The following is a 23,402-nucleotide window of genomic DNA, read 5'->3' as shown; positions in this document are numbered from 1 at the left end:
CAAAAAAAATATATAAATAGCTTACATATGGAGCTAGAATGCTGCTATCAAGCACCAGTAATGGTACTTCTAAATCTCGAGCAAGGGTTCGAACTAGTCTTTCTCGATAAAGCTCAGTCCCTGCAACATCATCAAGAATTCAATGTTTTACTTTGCAAGCAATAATAAAAAGGTACATTGTATTACAGGCGGGCATCTCATACCAGTCTAGAAAACTCTACCTGGTATACTCTGAAGCATGATTCTCCCACTTGAAGAACTCAAGCGGCCACCATAAGCCACAGTAACCTTCTTATGCGTTAAATGGGAAGCAACACACTCCATTAAAACATTTTTTGTATGTTCACTGCAAGGTTGTTGACAAAAATTAATCCAAATTGCAACTTGCAGCAAAAGAAAATAGATCTGAAAGTCAGGAACTCACTGGATATAATAAGGAAATGTATCCCATGATAGAGCTATTTTCTCCCATGGAACAACCCTCCGTAAGAATTCATTTTTAAATCTTTCTCGTCTACTCAGGAAAGGTGATTCTTTCTTCTTACTCTCTATAGACAGCTTTTCATTCCGGAGCCACTCCTTCTGCTCTTGCTCACCAAGCTGAGTATGTGCATCACAATGTCTCACATCTTGACCACTTTTTTCCTTCCGAACTGTTCCCTTATCAGAGCTCGCACCATCTCTCGTGTGTACATGTTTATCCTCACTTGCATCCCTACCATCACCTTTAGAGCTAAAATACCTTAAATATGTCCACCTCCAACTAGCAGGTGAACTCCTCAACAACCTTATATTCTCCCGTTGAGAAGCAGTCTGTATTGACTTGGATGTATCTAACAAAGCTCTTCCTATCACGCTGCCTAGAGAGTTGCAGTCTAAAGGTATCTGTGTAACGATTGAAGATTGTGTAGGGGAGTAAGTTCTGTAGCCAGAACTAACATAATGGTTAAAACGCTGAAATACAAGATTCCATCTTTGGTTGTTGCTTCTTATTCTCCTCACATACATTGCAACTTATTAAAGGTATAATAATACCTAATATAAAGCAAATGTTTACAGGATTAGTCCACAATTATCTAAAATCAAAATGCAAACATGCTATGAAAATAGCTTCATACTGCTTATATCTACAAAAGAAATCATAAATCTTCTTTTCTGAACCTTGCTAATTTTCTTATTATATGAAATAAACAAGTAAAAGTAATCAAATTCCTAATACATGGACACAGGAGAGCAGCAGCAAGAAAAAGAATGTCGACCCACAACATGAAATAGGCAAATAAGACTCACAAGAAGAGTGATTCCCAAACACAATACAATAAAGCAATTTCAGTTATCTATTATTGTTGAGGAAATGGGGGGATCCAAGAAACCAACAAAATCAATCAAAAAGATTCATTCTTTAACATAAAAATTCAATCTTTTTCATTAATGTCTCTTTGCAAACTGTTGTAAGATATTTAGAATGCAAAACAAAGCGACTGAAACAAAGAACAGACCTTTTTTTTTTGTTTTTTTTTTTGGGGGTATAATCTTGATAATAATGTAAACTCAGAAAGCAGTGGCCATGGGAGAGAAAAAGTAGTTTGTAGGTGAGGTAAAGAGAAATAGGGATGACCCTTGCTTGAAAAGGGGAAGGTGACAGAAGGAGAGAGATTACCGTTTATGCTTAAGAGGTAACCTAGGAAGGAGCAACTGTGACTGCTCCGATGTGTTGAGAAACACCAAAACTCTATAAAAACAAGCATCCGCACGTTTAGAGCCTCTTATTAACCCAAAGCCTAAGTTTTTACAAGTTAAAAAGTGACAATTTAGGAATTAATTTTATATTTTGTATTTAAAAATAAATTTTTTAAAGCATTTTATTTTATTTTATTTAAACATTAGAGAAGTGTTTTAAATTTATTTTGATTTAAAGACACCTAGGCTTATTTATTAAGGGACGAAAAAAATTATGTACAAAGCTTAATGAGCTTTAAAAGAAGATAGTCTTGATTTTATAATAAAACTTAAAGGTGTTATTATTCATGGGATAAAACTTATTAAACTTAAGTTTTGTTCATGTGACAAACAAATAGTGTCAAAAATTCAATATCACCAACTTACAAAAAGGTTTTGAAAATTAGATTGTAGTGACTCAAGTTATTTTAGTTGATTGTAGGTCATAACTCATACCTATGTAATTAAGGATTAATGATTTATAAGGGATGTGTGGGAGTTGCCCTCAGTTTTTTAAGTTGATACTTTGGTCCATTTTATTAAAAGAAGATTTAAAGGGTTTTACTAAAACGGTAAAATCTTAATTTTAACTAAAAGGGGAGGGAACCCAAAAGGGGAAAAAAAGTCCTTTTTGCAGCTCCCCCCCCCCCCCTCCCCCGCATCTTGCTTCTTCGTCTTCCTCTTGTTCGTTTGTTCATCCTACTCAGGGGCGGACCCACATCGAGCTCAGGGAATTCACCTGAACCCCCTCGTCGAAAAAGTACACTTTATATATAAGGTCATTTTCTGATTCTATGATTACAATATTACATATATTAAAATGAACCTCCTTAAAACAAAAGAAAACATGGCTCAGTGACTAAGTGGTTCATTTTTTACCGAAATGATTTGAGTTCGATTTTTGCATGCAACATTTTTCCACTTGTTATTTTGCTTTGAAAGGTTGAATGGGATCTGGTTTTAGGCTCAAATCTCAACTCCATTTCATTGCTTTAGGAAGGATGAATGGGCTCAGGTTTTGAGCTCAAATCCCAACTCAATGAAATGCCACATTGTTTATAGATTCAATGTAAAATTTTGTTATTTTTGTTATCATTATTTTTCTCTCTGTGCTTTTTTTTTTCTCAATTTATCTTTATTTAAATTCATTAGACATATTTTTGATATTTTTGTCTTTTATTCTTCTTTATTATATTGCTCTTTCCATGTACTAACTCGAAACTCTTTTAAAAACTAATGAATTATTACTAAATTTGAAATCGAGTTACAAAAAATATTATATAAAATAAATTAATTAAAGTTAATTGAATGAAGAAATTTAGAAGTCGTGAATATTCTTTTAATAAAATCTAATTAATTGATTTTCCCCCTTAATTTTATAATATTTCTTTCTTATTTATTCAATTCGATTTTAAAAAGATGAAAACTTTTTTTTTTTGATTTGCACCGGGTGTCCGAGTCTCTTTGAGCCCCGACTAATCCTGGGGGTGCACAGGCCCTCGGCAAGGAGTTTCCCGCAAGTGCACCACGGTTAATTCAGGTTTTACCCAGTCCGATGGCCCTCAGAAATTGTTTGCACCTAGTGGGTTTCGAACTTGAGACCTTGAAAGGGAGCAAACCCCAAGGCTCAAGTCAATTGCCAGCAGGCCAACCCCTGAGGGTTAAAAAAAAAAAAAAGATGAAAACTTAACTAAACTTGTTTGATTTATTCATCATTTGTCTTTTTCACAAATGACTAACCTAGTAAATTGAATTAAATGAACTAAAAAATTGAGGATATCAATTATTTATCTTATGAATATACATTATAAATCAATTCTTACACCTTTTTAAAAGAATCTTAGTGGTTGAATTTAGAAAAAGTAAAAAAAAAATAGAATAAAACACTACACTATAAAAGAGAAAAAAAAAAAAGCACAAGAAATATATTTTAAAAAGCTCAATGAAATAGGGTAAAAGTAGAAAAAACTAAATGGGACATAACAATGCAGGTTAAACTTAGCGAATTCAGATTACTAATTTCCTCCTATCTTGATCAATTTTTCATCTTGTAATTTTCACATGTTTACTTCTTTATACTTCTAACCCCCTTCACAGAAATCTTGGCTCCGCCACTTATCCTTCTTGTTCTCTTCTTCTTCTTTTTGTTCTTCCTTTTCTTAACGTTTTGTTGCTCGTCATTGTTGTTGTTGCTTTTTCTCTCTTTGGTGGTTCATTTAGTTAATCATTGGAGCAGATTTTGTTCTATATCACTTGACATTACTTCATAAAGTGATTGGTAAGTAAAAATAATAGTTCTTTGATTGAATTATTCATCTAGATATACTTGCATTTTTTTAATAATTTATATTTGTGTTTTCGATAGATTTTGCAACTTAATCAACAGATGAGTATATCTGTTACAGCAGATTAATTAATTTGCAACAAATGACTCCAATTGGATAAGTCATATATTGCAACAAATGACTTAATAATCATATGTTGCACCAGATGACTTATATATTACAACAATGCCTTATGTGTTGCAATATATGACTTACCACTTGCAACATATGACTTACCTTTTGCAATAGATGACTCATCTATCGCAATAGGATAGTCATATATTGCAATAAATGACTTATTTATTGCAATAGATGCAGAAATTGTATACTATACCATCATTAACAATTGTTTTTTAAATTAAAAAATTTTAGCTGTCATTAATGGAGGAATCAATAACAATAGGGGTTGATTGTTATGGTGAATGAATCGAGAAGAACAATTGATATATTTGATGTTGAAATAATGGTGACATTAAACAGTGGATAGCGATGTTTGTCGAAGAAATATTTTGTATAATGATTTTGTGAATTTAATCATCAACTATTGTCGACTCAATTGTCAACCGAAAGATCTTGGCATCAGTTACATGCACAACACTTATGAAATCAGAAGGGCCTTCTTTTTAAGATAATCGATCAGCTTAGTTTGCTTGTTTATCTAAGAGATGCAGTTAGGTCCATGTTAAGAGTGTACGTGGATGAAAACCCTATTGAGGAGAATTTGAAGTGGGAATGGTCACAAATAGAGAGAAAAAAAGAAGAATATGTTAAAGGTTTCCCGATTGAATGTGAATTTTAACATCCTGAATGAACTGCTTTTCTTAAGCTAGCGCACCGGCACCGCTTCGTAGGCTTGCCAGTTTTCACACAAATGAGACAAGTTAGAACAAGACCATCAAGATGTATTAAATGATGAATTTGATGCGATAAGCATGAATAATCCACATGATCAAAGTGAAGAAGACGAAGTGAATGTGTCGGATCTTGGGGAGGACCAAACTCATACGCCTATTATTGGGAGCAACAATGTAACTTGTTCTCAATAATCACGGTAAGCAATGTTCAAGATGATGAAATCGATTTTTATAAGGAAATAGTATTCAACAACAAGAAAGAACTAGTAACTTCATCGAAAATTGCTTGCTTGAAAAAATATTTTAGGCTCACAAAGGTAATTAATTCTCGTAATGTGTATTCTTTTAAATGCGCACATCCAGAGTACAAGTGATGGTTGAGGGTTGTGAAATTTACAAGTAGTGATAGATTTTGTATTAGAATCTATGAAAAGTATCATACGCGTGGTTCAGAGCATCTTGCGAGCCATAATTCGCATGTCATAACAAGTCATAGATAAATACTTTGAATTTTTTCCATGAAAAAGGTTCATATACAAGAGATATGACACATCAACTCTGCACAAATTTGGATTGTAAGGTAAGTTATTGAAAGATTTTTAAGGGCATATAGATTGATATGTCTTTGGTTAGAGAAACACATGAACATATGCAGTCCTTGATGGGTACCGTTCATGCTTACAATTACAAATTCAGGAAACAAGACGAGAATTATCGATTGATAAAAATGGGAGGTTCAAATACTTCTTTGTACCATATGCATCTTGAATTCTTGATTTTTAATAAATGAGAAAAGTCATAGTCATTGATGAGACATTCTTGAAGGGCAAGTGTGAATAAGTTTTGCTATCAGCGGTAACACAAGATGCTGAAAATCATATTTTTTCGATGGCTTTTTATGTTGTGGACAAGAAATATGATGCCTCATATCAATATTTTTTTGAACAAATGAGAAACTAAGTAGATGATATCGATAAGTTGTATATTATTTCTTATAGGCATCCAAGTATTCGAAAGATGATTTTGGCTATCTACCCTACAACCCTAAAATCATATCTCGATTCCATCATTTTTTTATTGAGACATAACTTATCGAGATTTCTTCATTCTCATTACTTTCAGTTATTTGGACCTTTTTTGTGGTCTTATAATTTGTTATGTCTTGGAGCTCTTCTTGAGTAATTTCCTCCATAATATGATCTTGATTATTATTATTTTTTTTCGAGAATTTTTATCCTTGAAATCAATTGGCCTGTCACGTTTAAAACGTAATTTAGACTCATTTACTTTAACAATTTATCATGTCGGAACATCAACTCGAACTAAAGCAGTTGCAGCTGAAATATAAGATTCAGTAACCTTTGAAAGGTTAGTAGATTTGCAATATTTTGCAAATAAATAATCTTTTTAACCTTTTGCTCACATTGATTTTTTAGAGGATCTAAATAAGATACGGATAATGAATTCCAATCTATCTCCTTTTTTCAACTGTTTATGTTCTCCCCCTAATATTTGGTATATTGATGCATCAAAATGAAAATCAGTAAATCTTGCCGTAAATAAATCTCATGTCATATGTTTCAAATATTTGATAATAGAGGGAGATTCCAACATACACCACAACCTTCTTTGGAGACCCATTTTTATGCGTTGTGGTGGAACAATTGAAACATATATCACGCACTCAAAAAATTTAAGATGAAAAATATTTGGCTTATGATCAAAAGTCAATTGTAATGGAGAGAATTCATGATAACTAGTTGGCCTTATGAGCACCAATATTGCTACATGCAAAATAACATGTTCTCATATTGAAACATGCAACTTTGTTCTCGTTAGCAATGGTTCAACTATCAATTGGAGGCGCTTAATCAAAGACTCTGATATACCATATTGAGTGTGAACATGAGCAACTAGATGTTCAATTGTTATTTCAATGGACAAATAATAATCATTAAATATTTGCGATGTAAACTCACCAGCATTATCAAGACGAATTATCTTTATTGCATAATTTGGAAATTATGCTCTCAACCTTATTATTTGACCCAACAACCTCGCAAAAGTCATATTACAAGTAGATAATAAGCACATATATGACCATCTTGTAGATGCATCTATCAAGACCACATAGGGTGAATTGGCTCATATATATTACCTTGTATACGTTTCAGAAATGCAGGGATTCAATCCCAACCTTAGCTGCAGATAGTTTAATAACCAACTTTCCTTAAGAACAAGCACCACAAGAGAATTCCTTTGACTGAAGAATTTTCTGATTCTTCAAAGTATGCCCATGTGAATTCTCAATAATTTTGCGCATCATATTATAATCGAGATGGCCCAATCGGTCATGCCAAATGATAAAATCATTAGGATTAGTAAACCCATTATTTACTATAGCATGTGATTCAACTTTACCAATTGTATAGTACAGCCTATAAGAAAATGCAGGTAATTTTCCATGCACTTACTTTTGCCCCATTTTTATTGTAGTAATATAAAGGTATTCAACATTTCCTTCATTGACAGTTTCAACATGATAGTCATTTTGGCGAATAACCTTGAAACTTAACAAGTTTCTTTGAGAATTACTACAGTATAATGCATTGTTAATAGTCAATATTGTTCCCCATGTAGTAATAAGGTCCCTCTTCTAGAGCCAATTAATTTTTCACTATCAGTTATTGTATTAACATAAGCCTTATTCATAATCAAATTAGAATTTTTTTTTCTTTCTCTTAAAATAGTGTGAGTTATAGCACTATCTAGAAGACACGTGTCTCCATTTCTCATCTTGAACCAATTGAAGATTGAAATTTTTTATTTATCTTCATTTAATAAAAGTAAATATGAAAATCAAACACTTTGCATAAAATAGAAGTACTTTTTTCTGAATGTAAAAACAACATAAGAAAAAAAACATAACAATTAAAAGCACATAAATAAAACAACATAATTATTTTCCCCAATCAAATAATCAAACAGTAGTTTTGATCTCCAAAGAAGTCTTCAACTTCCAAATAAGTGATATCATTAAAGCCTTCAAAGTCACCATCTTTCAAAGCCAAGTTTGTTTCAATATTGTCATCATATTTTTGTGAAGGCCTTGCCTCGACATCATTTTTATAAGTCAAGTATGACTCCACCCGAGCATTAGAATAAGAGGCACCATTTTTATTTCCTTTTCTTTTCAAGGAATTTTGATAAAATCGGCTCGGCGTTCATTCTTCCAATGCCCTTTCATGCTACAACGATGACAATTGCCTCTTGAATGATTTTTTTAGAACCCACGTTGTTCTCCCTTTTGTGATGACCACCATCACGATAATTATTATATTGTCCCCTACCATTGCCATGTCCACACACATTATTGTCTTCTTTCAGGCTGACCATGTGCTTCAACCTATTTGCTTCTGATAATGGAGCAGTTCTCATGGAATAGACCTCATGATTTTTTCAATAAAAGAGTATTATGTTGCTCAGCACAAGAAGACATGAGATCAACAATTAATACTTTTTAAATTCCCTTTTACAGTATGGTTGTTGTAATATCAAATTTGAGTCATGAAAAGTTGTGAGAGTCTTTTTCAATATGTCATCATCTTTTATATCCTCCCACATAATTTTAAATAGGAAGTAATTTTGTATACAACAGAATTATATTCACATACAGTATTAAAATCTTGTAATTGTAAGTGAATCCATTCATAACGAGCCCTTGGCAATATCATTGCCTTAAGGTGGTCATACCTTTCCTTCAAACCAGTCCACAATTCAAGGGGATCTTTCACTGTAAGGTATTCAACATTCAATCCTTTATCCAGATAATGACGAAGGAAAATCATTGTCTTTGCTTTGCCCTGACTCGACGCTGTATTACCATCGGTAATAGTGGCACCAAGATTTTTAGCGTTAAGGTGAATTTCAGCATCGAGTACCCATAACAAGTAATTCTATTCAGAAATATCAAGTGTCATGAACTCAAGCTTTGATAAAAATGGTGCCTCTTCTTTTAATGCAAAAAGAAGATTTTGATAGAGATTTTAATTTGAAAAAATTAATTTTGATAGCGGATTTAATTTTCAGTTTTAATTTTGATTTGGTGATAGACACATTGAAAATGGTGTCATAGCAATGGTGGCCACTCCACAGGATGAAGAAGACCAACGGTTGGGGTTAAGCATAATTGAAAAGAAAAAAAAATTAAAACTAAGATAATTAAAAAAACATAAATAAAAACAAAGATTAGGAAATTAAATAAGATTGACACGTGACAAACAACAATTGGTGTGTGCTTACACCTTTTTTATAAGTAGAATTGACTAAAAAATGAGATATATATATCACTTTAAAATTGTTTAGTGGGGTACTAGGATCCTTATAAAGTTTGATTGTCTTTTTAAATTACGAAAGACTGATCTTTTCTTCTTCTCATCTATCATGTTTTCAGATACTCTCAAAGGAATTAACACAAAAAGTAAAGAAAACTCAAGAATAATAGTTGAGAAGTAATGTGGTTTTAATCTAGTTTTTGTATTTGTAAAAAAAACTTTGGGGCATCTATAATTAATTTTACAAGAAAATTAGTGGAAAATAAATTTGACCATCAAAATAATAAATTCAAATCATCATTGAATCAAAGGAGTCATATAACATACGTGTGAGAAGAATCAAATATACTCCTACATGATTTTTTTTGAAAATTAATCTAAATTTTTTTATTTTTCACTTTCGTTAGAGGAAGATGGTATATGTGAGCATTTGTATAATAGTATGAGTATATATAAGCCACTTTAATAACGAGGAGTATATCAACTCTAAATAACAAAGTTGAGGGTATATCATACCTTTTTTTCTATTAAAAATGCAATACGATACAATATTTTTCTTTATGAAACAATAGTAACAATCATCTGAACAAACATAATTACTCTAACCTAGCAAAAATAGACCAATTAAGATCTTGTTTCGAGAAAATCCAAATCTTACTAATAGAACAAAACTCAAAGTGATTTTTTTCAAGAAATCATCAAACAGTTAGGGCACAAATATTTTCAACCAACAAAACTAAATTATAGTCTCCGCTGCCTCTCCCTCCTTCGTTGCTTCCACCGTTTGCACCATTACTAGCTCTGTCGTCATTTCCAACTAGACCCTCCCACAATATGTTGAACCTTGTGATGCCAACACCAATTTAGTTGTTCAAAAAATATTATTGCTTGTATTTTTCCTTTGGTATGAATTTTCTTATTTGGCCCTTTGTTCCGGGCTTTTCCTCCAAGATTGAAGATTCTATTTTTTATTTTTGGGAGGATTCTTCTTCATTTCAATATCCTTTCATTTAAAAAGTAAAGTTGTAAAAATACATGAAATACAAAAAAAAAATAAAGTTGTCTAATAGCTAGTGTAACATAAACTTACCTTGTTTTTGTGTTTGAAATTCCTATTCATGAGGTTGTTCCTTGCTTCACCGAGAAATTTTTTGACCTCCCTCTTTTTAAAGTTGTTGCTTTTCTGTTTCTTTGTTGCAGACTCCCTCTTCAAGATGGAACATTCTCCTTTTCTTATCTTGGAGCATTTCTCAACAACCCCAACCTTTGGTTTAATAAGGACAATTTAGTGTGTGTGTATATATATATATATATTAGAAGAGAGAGTTTCAAAGGCTGCTTATTGGTCATTCAATTGGCAAGTGGGGATATTTTTGTCATTCCAACTTCTCAAAGTGATAAGTATTGTATAGAAAAAATTGTACTATGAGCCTTATTATTTGGACCTTCTTAACATCTTTAGAAAAAAACTCTACACTTTTCTACTAAATTATACATACTATGCCTTCTATCATTGAGTGTAGTGGGGTCCATTTAATTTTACAATTGACACCTATACAATGATAACTTTATTGAGTTTCTATATATTTCCGTTTTTATTCTCTACATATTAAATTGTTTAAATTTAATATAGTTAAATAATTTAATAAAAATTTATTATTTAGCTTTTATATTCAAAATAAATTATTTTTTAATATTATATATATCATTAAATAACTATATAAGATTATTAATAGTCATATTTATATTTTTAAAGTATAATTAATAAAAAAAAAAACTCCTAATAAATAATTTATTAAGAAAAACGTCAAATTAATTTAAATTATTTCTTTTTATTATACTTTACTTTACTTTTACTTACTTATATAGAAGAGACAACAAGATGACTGATTTTTGCCATCTTTATAAAAGAATAAGGGTCTTTTGGTCATTTACACTACCAAACTCATCAATAAAGGCTGCATATGTGTCTTAATACTGCTTTGGAAGAGACACGTAGCAATGCTGCCAAACTGATGTGTATTTAGGACATTCTATGAGAGTTGATGCTTTGTCTCTCTTCTTCTTTATTTTGCAAAGCAAAAAAAATCAAGTTTTTCAGTGTAGTTTTCCTGCATGTGTTGTTGTTGTATAGGTAAATGATTATATTGTGTTATTAAGAAATGTGCAGTTTTTTGTTATCTTTTTATGCTTTTTGGTTATATTTTTGGGTTGTGGTTTTGAAATTTCTCTCCATCTTTCATAAATTTTAATGAAAATCAAGACCCAATTCAATTCTTCCGTTTTAGATCTGTAGGGTTACCGGTTGGACTATAAGAATTGCGTCTTTGTTGAATTCAGAAATTTGAGATGCTCTTTGCATCTCTGTTTCGCCTCAAATTTGTTTTCGATGTTGCCGTTGATTTTTAATAAAAACAAGTCAGCACCGAAAGTGATTGCATATACACTATTAGTTAGTCTAATCAATACAATAAGCCTATCATTGGTGTACTTGCATATAAGTAGCAATATCATTCCGTTAAACTTATTGATTCTAAGCTCTTGGGATGTCCCACACAATTTTTTTTCTATTGTTCGAGTTAGATTTGAGAAGAGGTAAAACATGCTAAAGTGTTTGACACTTTCAAGACATAGTTCAACAGCAGTTCAATGTAAGTTGTTTTTTTAACTATTGAATGTATCATTTGAATTGATTCTCGGTATGTGTAGGGTGTCTTTACTTTGGGAATTATAATCTATTCCTCAAAAAGTCTTCAGTTAAAAGAGCACAAAACTATGACAAAAGACTATAAATCTTAAGCCACAATTGAAGTTACAAAACTAGACTATTTCATTATAGTACAAAAAATCTTCCATTTTATAGATTTTGCTGGGACCATATATATATATATATCTTGGCCTTTGTGTAGTTGTGGTTGATAGTTTGTTGCATTTACTTATATTACTAGCAGTGAAAGTAGTTTGATTATTCTGATCAATATACTGCCTTAGAGCTCATATAGTTTTTCAAAGTATTATGATATATGAGCTACTTGAATTGTGTAAAACAACTACGTTTGTCCTTTTCATTTATTAATCGATGCATTGGAGGTAGTTTGAAGATAGTTCTCTGTACAGTCAATCACTTCTTAGTTTACCAATAAAGAGCTGAATGATTAAGGAACTTCAAGTCAAAGTAGTGTCAGTCTGTGGTCATTTTCCTAGATGAACCACAAGAAGATTTGTGCTTGTGTTTTCTTTGTGAACTTAAAGAATAAACTCCACAACTTTACTTGTATTTGTGTTTATGAATTTGTCTCTGCTTTGGCCTACCTCGGAAACAATAACTATCTACCTAGCCTTATCAGCCTTACACTTGGTTCTTAAGTCATTATATTGAAGTAATTGTACACTTGCTTTCATGTATGTACATACCTCCTATTTCAAGCAGCTATGATTTGATTCTTTTTCCAATCTTGTAATTTATGAATAATATTTTTTTCTTCTTCTCTCATATGTATCAGGTCTTAATCTTTTGAGCAAAGATCAAAACAACTCAATTTGCATCTCAACTAACTTTCTATACAATGTATCACATTTTGTTATTTTGTAAAATAAGTGTACATAACTATCTTGTAAAACTTAGTTCCTTAAAATACTAACAAACGATTAATATGCAAGGCTATCTTACGCTACATACTGTAATCCAACTTTTAATTGATATCAAGTTATGATATTTATTATAGAAATCATTTTCTCATTTCAAAAGAAAAAAAAAACTTATTTTCTAGAGGAAATATGTTGCAAAAATTTTAGTTCATCAAATATAGAAAATTAACATTTTACAGAACACATTGATAGAATCATCAAAAAAATTTCTCCAATTTCACGTAAAAACAAATTTAACAAAAAAAAAAGGAATATTACATAATAATATCACGGGCCATTACTTTCTAGTATATATATATATATATATATAGCACTTTTAGCTTTTTTTTAAAACTTGGTCAAACAAATAATTATTATCCAACAAAATGCATATAATGTAAGAGCTTACCTCTCTTACTTCATTAGTTTGTTCATCCACTTCCATCTTCAGCTTATCAAAACCTTGGAATATATAATTTCTTACATGCACAATTGATCTATACTTGCGGCCTTTGTTCTTGTGAGTGTAATACTACAATTCAATAAGATTTTTGTTAAGTTTATGTATAGTAATTATTAATACATTAGAAAGTAATTATATTCACATGCTCTCATTTTCTTGATTTATCATTTCGTTAGAGATTTATTGGTCCTTAGGATAAGAACAAGCTAGCTAATTTTTTAATAATTAAAAAGAAAATCATACAATATAGAACTCTACATAAGTCTTTAATGTGGTAGATAGTTACAACTTCATCTCATACTAATTTGAAACAAGAAAATAATTTTGAATATCGCCTAACACAAACAAAATAAATTTCACTTTTTTTTTCAGAAAAAAGAAGAAGACAAAATGAGCTATAATATAATTAAGTGGATGATTCAAAAAAATTGGTATTCGGTAAATTCCAATTTGAAAGCATAATGGAAAGAAAGTAAAATATCATACATGTTAGGGGTATTTTTGAGACCTTCTTTTTGAACAACACACATATAACAAAAAACACTAGGATTTATAGTCCATCCTTCTTCTTTTTTCACAAAACAGTGATCTTCATCTTCTCTTTGTAAAATCAACAAATGGTTAGCCTTTTTTCATTCAACTATAAATAAAATGTAAAGTAGAAAAAGTATAGCCACAATTTAATAGTTTTAACATTAGATTATAAAGGATTACCTTTCAAGAAATGTTTAATCTTGAGACTTCATGCTGATAACATATTGTAAAATTTAAGAACAAATGAGCAATATAAAGATGAAAATAAAAAAATTATAAGGCAAGAGGAACAATATAAGATTACTTTCTTTATTTCAAGTGTATTCAGGCAAGAGGAACAATATAAGATTACTTTATTTATTTCAAGTGTATTCAACATGATTCTCAATGCCACTATTTATAGGATTACATTGAGGAATACCAAAGGGTGTCATAAACATCACATTAAACCTTGAGAATTACTACCCATAAAGAAGGATATAAACCTAGGAGTTAGGGTCGTCCATTTAACCATATTATCAACAACATTACTACCAATAAAAGAGGAAATTAACTTTATCGCCCCTATTGTAGAACTAGTAAAGTTACCCGCGTCGCGCGCGGGAATTTAATATAAAAAATTTATAAAATAATACTTAAAACATATCAATCATTAAAAGTAAAACACTATATTATCTTACATACAAGATTACGTAAAAAAGAACATTAATAATTAATAATGTAAAGGAAAATGATAATTATAACATTTATTCTTCAATCAATCATCTTTAATTTGATTTTATAATTTATCATTTTGCTTCTAGGAAGTGTTACTATTTGATATTTTTGGGTAATCAAATGAACATCAACCTGAGATATTAATTTTTTTAATAAATAAATAATTATTGGTGAAGAGATAAATAAATTTTAAAAGACCGAAAAAAGTGAACAAATATTCTAATTCTAACGTGTAGAAAGTCCAGCCCTACCTTTCGTTTTACATATATCATTTTAAAGTTCATCATTTAAATGTATCATAAGTAGTTATTAAAATGAAAAATTAAAGGGAGAATGTATCATATTGGACAACAATTCAACTTATTATATATACTTGAAAGGGAAATATATTAAACAAATTAAGCTATTTAGTTTGTTTGAGTGTTTTTTAAAATCAACATACCAGAATGATAAAGTTCAATTTAAAACTACACTTCTATTCCAATTACAGTGTCGAGAAACACATTTATTACGTCAAGAAAAGTATTTACAACTTGTAGTAAACTTGAGAATTTGTCTGTACTTCATATTAAATATGAGAAATTAATTTATTGTGTAGTTATCTATGTCTTTGGGATTAAAAGAGTCTCCAGTCTAGTCATATTCCTCTATAGGTCATCCGGCACATCATTGAACCCATGACAAAAGTTTATTAATTCCTGTTTTCTTTTCCTGGTTCACTTCGCACATCAAGGTGAGATAAAGTTTTTAAGGACTTTATGTCCTTACAATGGCATACCAAATTTGAATTTTGTCTTCAAGAGATGGTAGTATAGATCTTTAAGGAATTTTTTATTGTACCTTCAACAATTTCAGTAGAGAAAACTTGCATGAATAATCAATTAATCTGCGTTATTTATTATTTACTAACAAATACTTGTAAAAATAATTTTGCAGAAATATAAACAACAAAGTTTAAAACATGTACTCAAAAACAACATTTAATATCATAAGCATAAATTAATGACTGTAAGAAAATATACCATGATTTGTAACAATAGAATGAAACAGAAAGGAAAAAATCGAGCCTACTAAATGCACAATGTCTGGCCCTTTATGGAAATTATTCCCCTCTAGTACCCGAGGTTTAAAGGAATGGATCATTTCAGGATGGAACGATTTTATTCACCAATGTATTGATACAAACACAATGGTGTCAGTGAGCCACTCAACAGGAGCAAAGTAGACGATAATTTAATTGTGCAGAAAAAGAAGAAAAGGTTCAGAATTTTTGTTGTTTTAAAATAAGAGGAAATCCCTATATTTATAGACAACAAAGGGTAGTGTAAACAAATGTTTTTTGTGCCTTATTGGAAAAGTCACAACTCTTTGAAAAAGTTACAACCTTTCAAAAAGGTCACAACGTTTCATAAGTCACAATTTTTCATAAAAGTCGTAACTCTTCATAAAAGTCATAGTTTTTCATAAAAGTCACACCTTTTCATAAAAATCACAACTTTTTATGAAAGGGAAAGACTAATTTTGAATATAAATAAATTAAAAGGAAAATCGAGTTTGTGGTGGCACCACGTAGGCAGGCCTAGGGTTCCTTTTATATATATATATATATATATATATATATTACATTTTTATTGTTTGTATTCTTTGTATATTTGTATTTCACCTCTAGTGTACCAAACAAAACTAACGGGTTGCTTGGTAAAGTGTATTAGGAATTAGAAAAAATAATGCATACATTACCTTGTGTATTACTAGTATCTTGTTTGATACTCTTTTCTAATCTATGTACAACAAATGTTTGCATTAATTATAAACACTATTGTGTATTAAGGTGGCATTACTAAGGAAAAATCCTTTTGGCCAGAAAATTTGGCCAGAATGGTATTTTTACCTATGTTATTTTACCTTTTTGAACATTTTTACCCTTTTAACTTTAATACATTTTAACTAAAAACTGAAAAAAAGATTAGTTTATTTTAAAATTAAAAAGATATTATAGATTTTTTTTATTTTCTGGCCAAATTTTCTGGCCATTTAGCATTATCCCATTACTAATATCATGTATTTCTAGGTATTAGTAATGCAGTGGTTTTAATGCATGCATTAACTCAATTGATTTTTTTTTAAGGAAAAATTGTATATAATAACAAACTATTAATTCAAATTAAATGTCATAACCACAATTTGATTTAATTGTACCCAGTAGCAAACTGTTGTTATTTCGCCTCTCTCCCTGGTGAATCTCGCTCGCTACTCTCGGCAGTCTCTCCCTCGTCTCTCTCGCTTTTATACAAACGCAAATGTATAAAATGTGTTTGTGTTTGTATAGAGCGAGAGAAAATTGTATATATATATATTTTCGTTCCCCTCTCTCCCCTCTCCCAGATCTCGCTCGCCACTCACCCATATCTCGCTTGCCAGTCTCTCCCTCGCCTCTCTCGCTTTATACAAACAGAAATGTATAAATTGTGCTTCTGTTTGTATAAAGCGAGAGAAAATTGTATATACACATGCAAATACATATATTTTTGTCCTATACACTTATAATTATACAATACAAATATTCTCCTGCCCAGTTCTCTTTTGCCTTTCTCTCTTTCTCGCTTTATACAAACACATATTATACAATTGATTCTTTTGTATATGTATACCAAAACAGATTATACAATTGCTTCTTTTGTATATATGTATAGCGAAATAGTCAGCTTCTTTTGTATATATGTATAACGAAATAGCCATAACAAATATAAAGTTTGCTATGGAGCGCAATTATGCAAACTATAGTTATAGCATACACATATTATTTTTGTGTTTGCTATATGTGAAAATTGTTTTTTTTTTTACTTCTTTGATTATCATTGATTGAATTTTTTATTCTTATTTTTTCTTTCATTCTTTAAGAAGTAAAAATATAAGAAATAAAAAAAGTGTGAATGGAGAAGAGAGAAAAGTAACAAAAAATTTACAATTTTTTTCGGATGTATTGTAATTTATTTTTTGTATTTGTAAAAAGAATTTGGGGTATATATGATAAATTTTACAAGAAAATTAGTGAAAAATAAGGACTATCAAAATAATAAATTCAAATTAGCCGTTGAATCAAGAAGACAAAAAAAAGAAGGTGTGAGAAGGATCAAATACACCCCTACGTGGATATTTTTTTAAATAAAAAAAATTAAAAAGATAAATTAAAATTATTTTTTCACGTCCTTTAGAGGAAAATGATATATGTGATCCGTTTGTATAATAATATAGTACATATGAGCTGCTTTTATAACAAGTGTATATCAATTATAAATGACAAACTTGAAGGGTATATCAAGTCTTTTTTCCCAATTACTATAAAGCTCAAACTGTAGACATTTGTAAAAGTTACATTTTTTAAAATTGAATTGATAATTCTATACTCCATAATTAAGTCATTACATTTTTTTCTTTAAGAAAATCGGTTCTAGTTTTAAATTAAGTGTCCGTTCGAATTTAACTTATTTTTAGGTGCTTTTGATTTTTAAATATATATTTTTTAGTTTTGGAGGTATTTGGAAAGGTTAAAAAGTGCTCTTAAGTAGGCGTTTGACCATGCAATACTATATCGCGATATGGAATCGTGAGATGAAATCAGTGTTTGGACATGCGATTTTACGTTGATTCCATACCATTAGATGTGATTCCATATTCTCCAAAAATCATGATATGGGAATTTCATATCATGATTTGAGATATTTGTAATATAAAAATTAATCCACAAGTTTATATTTTGTTAAAACAACCCCACATTTATATCTACTAACCATTTATGTCATATGTAGATAAAAATTATAATCACATTGTAGACAATAAAATTCGCGTCGAGAAAAACAATAATTAAGAATGGAAAATTATGCAACAATCGTTTTATTATTTCAAGTGCGAGTGTTACAATCACTATGATTCGTCTGAATTCGCCTTTTCAAATATAATTCAAGGGCTCTTGAGCTTGATCTTGAACTTGAGATTTATCTTGATCTTGAACTTGAACTTGGACTTGGACTTGATCTTGATCTTGAACTTGATATTGACTTGAACTTTATCTTGATCTTGACTTTTAGTTGATTTCAAGGGCTTTGGTCTTGATCTTGATCGTTTTTGAACTTGAACTTTAACTTGATCTTGACTTCTAGTTGAATCCAAGGGCTTCGAGCTTGATCTTGAATCCAGCAGTCTTGATCTTGATCACTCTTGAACTTGAACTTTATCTTGATCTTGACTTCTAGTTGAATCCAAGGATTTTGAGCTTGATCTTGAATTCGGCGGTCTTGATCTTGATCGTTCTTAAACTTGAACTTTATCTTGATCTTGACTTTTAGTTGAATCCAAGGGTTTCGAGCTTGATCTTGAATCTGACGGTCTTGATCTTGATCGTTCTTGAACTTGAACTTTATCTTGACTTCTAGTTGAATCCAAGGGCTTCGAGCTTGATCTTGAATCCGGGGGTTTTGATCTTGATCGTTCTTGAACTTGAACTTGAACTTTATCTTGATCTTGACTTCTTTCAAATCTTCAATTCTTAAACTTGAACACTTGAATCTTGAACTCTTGAGTTCTTGAATTCTTAAACTTGTAGCTTGTAGAGAAATTTGTGGCTTTTGATCCACAAGCTTTCTCTAATTTTTTGTTTAGAATTCTTCGTTCTTTTTTTTTTAATTATGAGGACTCCTATTTATAGTTTTAAAATAGAGGAGTTGTGATTGGAAGAGAACTCCCTTCGGCCAATTAGATTTAAGTGACATGACATATGAGTTTTATGGAGCGGGCTTTAATTAAATTTATATTTATTAGGTTTAAATAATTAACTCAATTATATTTGTCACGCCCCGAGCTATTCCCGAGACCTAAGACCACAAGTGATCCTAAGCTAACCCTGATGGCATGATCATGAGCATACTAAAGATAATAAAATGACGTAGAAGCTAAGTCATAGATAAGATGAAAAGATGGGAAATGCCCATATACTATAACTGAGATAAATGAAAACTGATGAGTTTAATACAAGGAAGATATTGACTCAATACTAAGCTGAATCTATCTATGTCTGAAATAAGCCTCTAAACTGACTAGAAATGTTGGGACATGCCCCAACTAGATCTAGCAAAACTGAAACTAAAGACTGAAGGCGATAAAGATAAACATGTCACTAGTCCTCGAAGAATAAGGACTCACCACTGATGTTACTGAACTGGAGACCGGGAACCGATCTAAGAGTGATCTGGATACTGAGAACCTAAACCTACATCATGAGAAGATGTAGCACACGTATGCATCGGTACTTGAAAGGTACTGAGCATGCAGGATAGAGTAAAGTTGAAATAGCATATAACTGAACAAAGCAATAAAGCAATGAAATAATCTGAACATGATATAGATACTGAATATTGAGCTAACTGAATGCAATAACCAATTTATAACATGCGGAGACTGAATATTGGTTGTACTTAAATATGGTCAATGCAATAGAGTCTAACTGAACTGTGAGAGCTACTAATAACCGACATAAAACCACATGAGCTAAATGTTGAGTTCGATGTATACGCCCCATCGAGAGGACCCAATATACCCTGCTAGAGGTATAGAGGTATGCTGGCGTGATCACTAAACTGATATTGCTCACAGAGGGGACTTACACCTATGTGGCTCGTAGTTCTGGGACTATATGGGTACGCTGAACCCTAGTCCAACTCGGTATTATGCTACTCCCAATGAATTAAGTAGTTAACTAGTTATGAATGAATTTCTATAAATGCTGGATAGCTCGAAACTGAACATGCAAACTGAGAATGCAACAATTAATCTGATAATGATGCATTCATAAACTGAGGCATGTATAACTGAATATATTATGACTGAAATACTGAATAACTCAAAATACTGACATGTAGATACTCATACTTGAAAACTCCTTTTTTTTTTTTTAAACAATTCAACAACATATTATACCATGATCATTGATGACTTGGGAAGTCATACTGCACAAACATTGATGGTATATCTAGATACCATACTATTCATACATTGATGACCTACTCAATTATCATACTAATCATGTTTTAGAAGCTCTTTCTCAAAAATTATCTTAACTTTCTCAAAAACTCAGTTTAAAACTCAAGTGTTGTCTTAAAGAAAAACTTTTCAAGATTTATAACTCAAAATAGGGTTTATGCTGAAATATACTGATAATGTGGCATAAAACTGGAGCATGTATATCTGAATAACTGAAATATCTGACCTAGCATGTGTAATTCAAGAACTAATGAAATACATAGCTAGGGTTCTGAAATTTATTTAAGAAACTGAGCAATAACATGATAATCTGATTTGGAACATTCAAATAACTAATTCATGATGATCTGTTGAAATTCTAGAAACCCTAGGTCTGTTCATAATCATGGAATCAAGAATCTGACTGAATTCTAGGGACTTAATGGGCGAAAGGAACCCACTAGTGAAATCCCACATACCTGGTGACGAATTTCACGAAGAAATCCTTTGATTTCTGGGCTAGAACTGAAGAAAACTTGTTGCCTTCTTGAACTAGGGTTCTTGACCTTTTTCTTTACTCTTGATTCTATTTTTCTAAGATTTTGATTAATGAATTGACTTGGATAAGTTCTAGTTATGTTTCTAGGCTTAAACTGATTAAAACCTCATGATTTAGGGTTTAAATGACGTATCTAAGGGGTTAAACGAAATAGGAAAAGACCAAAAGACCCCTGAATTAACTGTTGTCGAGTGACTGACGGACGGGAGTGACGGGCCGTCAATCAATTGACGGTCCGTCGATTGGAACCGTCGATCGAGTCTTCCTGACAGGGCTTCACTAAAATGAGCATAACTTTTTACTCGGATGTCGGAATTTAGCAAGCTCGGTGGCGTTGGAAAGGGGATTCAATTATATATCTAACCATAGGTTATGGGACACATAATTTATTTTGTGTTAAGAGTTATGACCATCTGAAGTTGACCCATCAACAATTTTCAGCTAACTGGTTGTTGACCCTCATCTACGGTCAAACCTACGGACCGTGGATCGATTGACGGTCCGTGCTGGTCAATCGTCAATCGGGACTGAAGCTGGGCTTTTGGGCCATCGATCCACGGACACGAACTACGATCCGTGACTTGATCTACGGACCGTAAGTCCGGTCGTGGGTCAACACTTAGCCAAATTTTCTGATTGAGTTCTGGGGAAGTTTTCTGTCACGAACCACGGACCTGCAGGACGGACCGTGAGTCCATCTACGGTCCGTGGATGGTGTCCGTGAGTGCCACCTGTAACACCAGAAATCTGAAATCTCTATTTTCAGATACGGGGTGTTACAATATTAATCTATAATATTTATTTGAACTAATATATTCATAAATTTAATATAATCCGAATCATTTTATAAATTTATATTTAATAAATTTTAAATGACTACACACATCATTACTTTTTAAAATTTATTGTTCTCACCGACATAAAATTTATTTTTCTCACCAACATATAGTCAATTTAACTCACACCAACCGATTGTTGAGTAATAATTGTTCTCTTCATTTACTCCAACACCTAATTTATTACTTTTACCGTTTTGTATTTATTACAACGCAAAGTAACAATGTTGGTTTGACTTTTTGGTCACATGATCGAGAAATGCAAGTTCAACGTGAGGAAATTATTCGTACTATGTGGGAGAATTATATTAAAGACTAGTACACTACAATTTATGTTCAACTTTTTTTATTGAATTAAAGTTTGATGGATTAAAGTTAGATGAAACAATTACTTAAGTAGAGAACAAATAACTTTGTAATAATTTATTATGCGATTTTATAAATTTTTGTTTATTTGGTAAGATTGAATAAAAAAATTGGGTTATTTTAATAGTTTTACAACTTATGGATTATTATGTTTATGAGAAAATATACAACACAAAAATTCTATATCGCATGTCCAAACAAAACTTCAATTTCATCTCATAATTCCATATTATGATATCATATCATGATTCCATATCGCAGGGCCAAACAGTCCCTAATTACTCACTTTTAAGCCAAAGATATTTTAAAATAGGAGAATTTTTGCATATAGCTACTCAAAAATAGCTTAATTATGCTCCATAACTATAGTTTGCTACTTACGATTCGTAACTACAGTTATATGGTGGAGAGTGACTAGCGAGATTGGTAGAGGGAGGAGAGAGACGAGCGAGAGATGGCAGAGAGTGAAGAGAGTTGAATTGTATATGTATATCAGTTAGATAATTGTATATATATAACTACTATATATATGTATCAATGATTGTATTTATATATTTGCATACAATTTGAATTCGTATACAATTGAATCGATTTAAAACATTTGTATTTGTATATTCAATCTCTCTCTCTCATTTTATACAGACACAAATTATACATTATATTTGTATAATTTGTGTTTGTTTAAAGCGAGAGAGAAAGAGAGAAAAGATAGAGGAAGAGAGGAGAGAGGCGAGAGAGAATGTAATTATAGCTAGAAGTAAGTTTTGAATTGTAATTAATGTAAATTGTAGCTATGTTAGCTAATTAACTAGTATATATTTGCTTAATCGCATAATTTTTTTTCTTAAAAATAAGTCAAAAGCCAAAAAATTAAAATCATCTAAAACTTTTTAGATTTTAATTTATATAAGTTACTTTTTATAACCTAATCCAAACGAGACGCTAAATTTTCAGAAAAAAGAGAATATAAGTGATAAAAAGACTTAAATAGCGTTGAGATGAGAAATATGTGAGGCAAAACCCTAATTATAACTTATGATAGTGTCGCCGTTAC

The 23,402-nt window shown here is 31.0% G+C and overlaps 1 protein-coding gene and 1 pseudogene across 5 annotated transcripts in view; both read right to left on the bottom strand.

Annotated features, from left to right (window-relative positions):
• Window positions 1-23,402, bottom strand: part of LOC125846589 (uncharacterized) — a 656,804-nt gene that overhangs the window by 23,411 nt on the left and 609,991 nt on the right. For 2 of the 5 annotated variants that reach the window (XM_049526118.1, XM_049526119.1), the window contains exons 2-5: window positions 1,661-1,711; window positions 425-1,035; window positions 222-346; window positions 26-120 (exon numbers count right to left, since the gene is read on the bottom strand). In XM_049526118.1, coding sequence (XP_049382075.1) covers window positions 26-120; window positions 222-346; window positions 425-1,008 — 804 coding nt within the window. In that variant the 5' untranslated portion in view covers window positions 1,009-1,035; window positions 1,661-1,711. Of the gene's footprint in view, window positions 1-25; window positions 121-221; window positions 347-424; window positions 1,036-1,618; window positions 1,768-23,402 lie in introns of those variants that run through there. The other 3 variants (XM_049526117.1, XM_049526122.1, XM_049526120.1) reach the window with 2 other exon arrangements.
• Window positions 7,128-14,844, bottom strand: LOC125846988 (uncharacterized; annotated as a pseudogene).

Source organism: Solanum stenotomum, chromosome 12 (assembly GCF_019186545.1).
Source record: "Solanum stenotomum isolate F172 chromosome 12, ASM1918654v1, whole genome shotgun sequence".
NCBI classification, from domain to species: domain Eukaryota; kingdom Viridiplantae; phylum Streptophyta; class Magnoliopsida; order Solanales; family Solanaceae; genus Solanum; species Solanum stenotomum.
The sequence above is the reverse complement of the archived record's forward strand: the minus strand, read 5'-3'. Positions and strand labels throughout refer to the sequence as shown.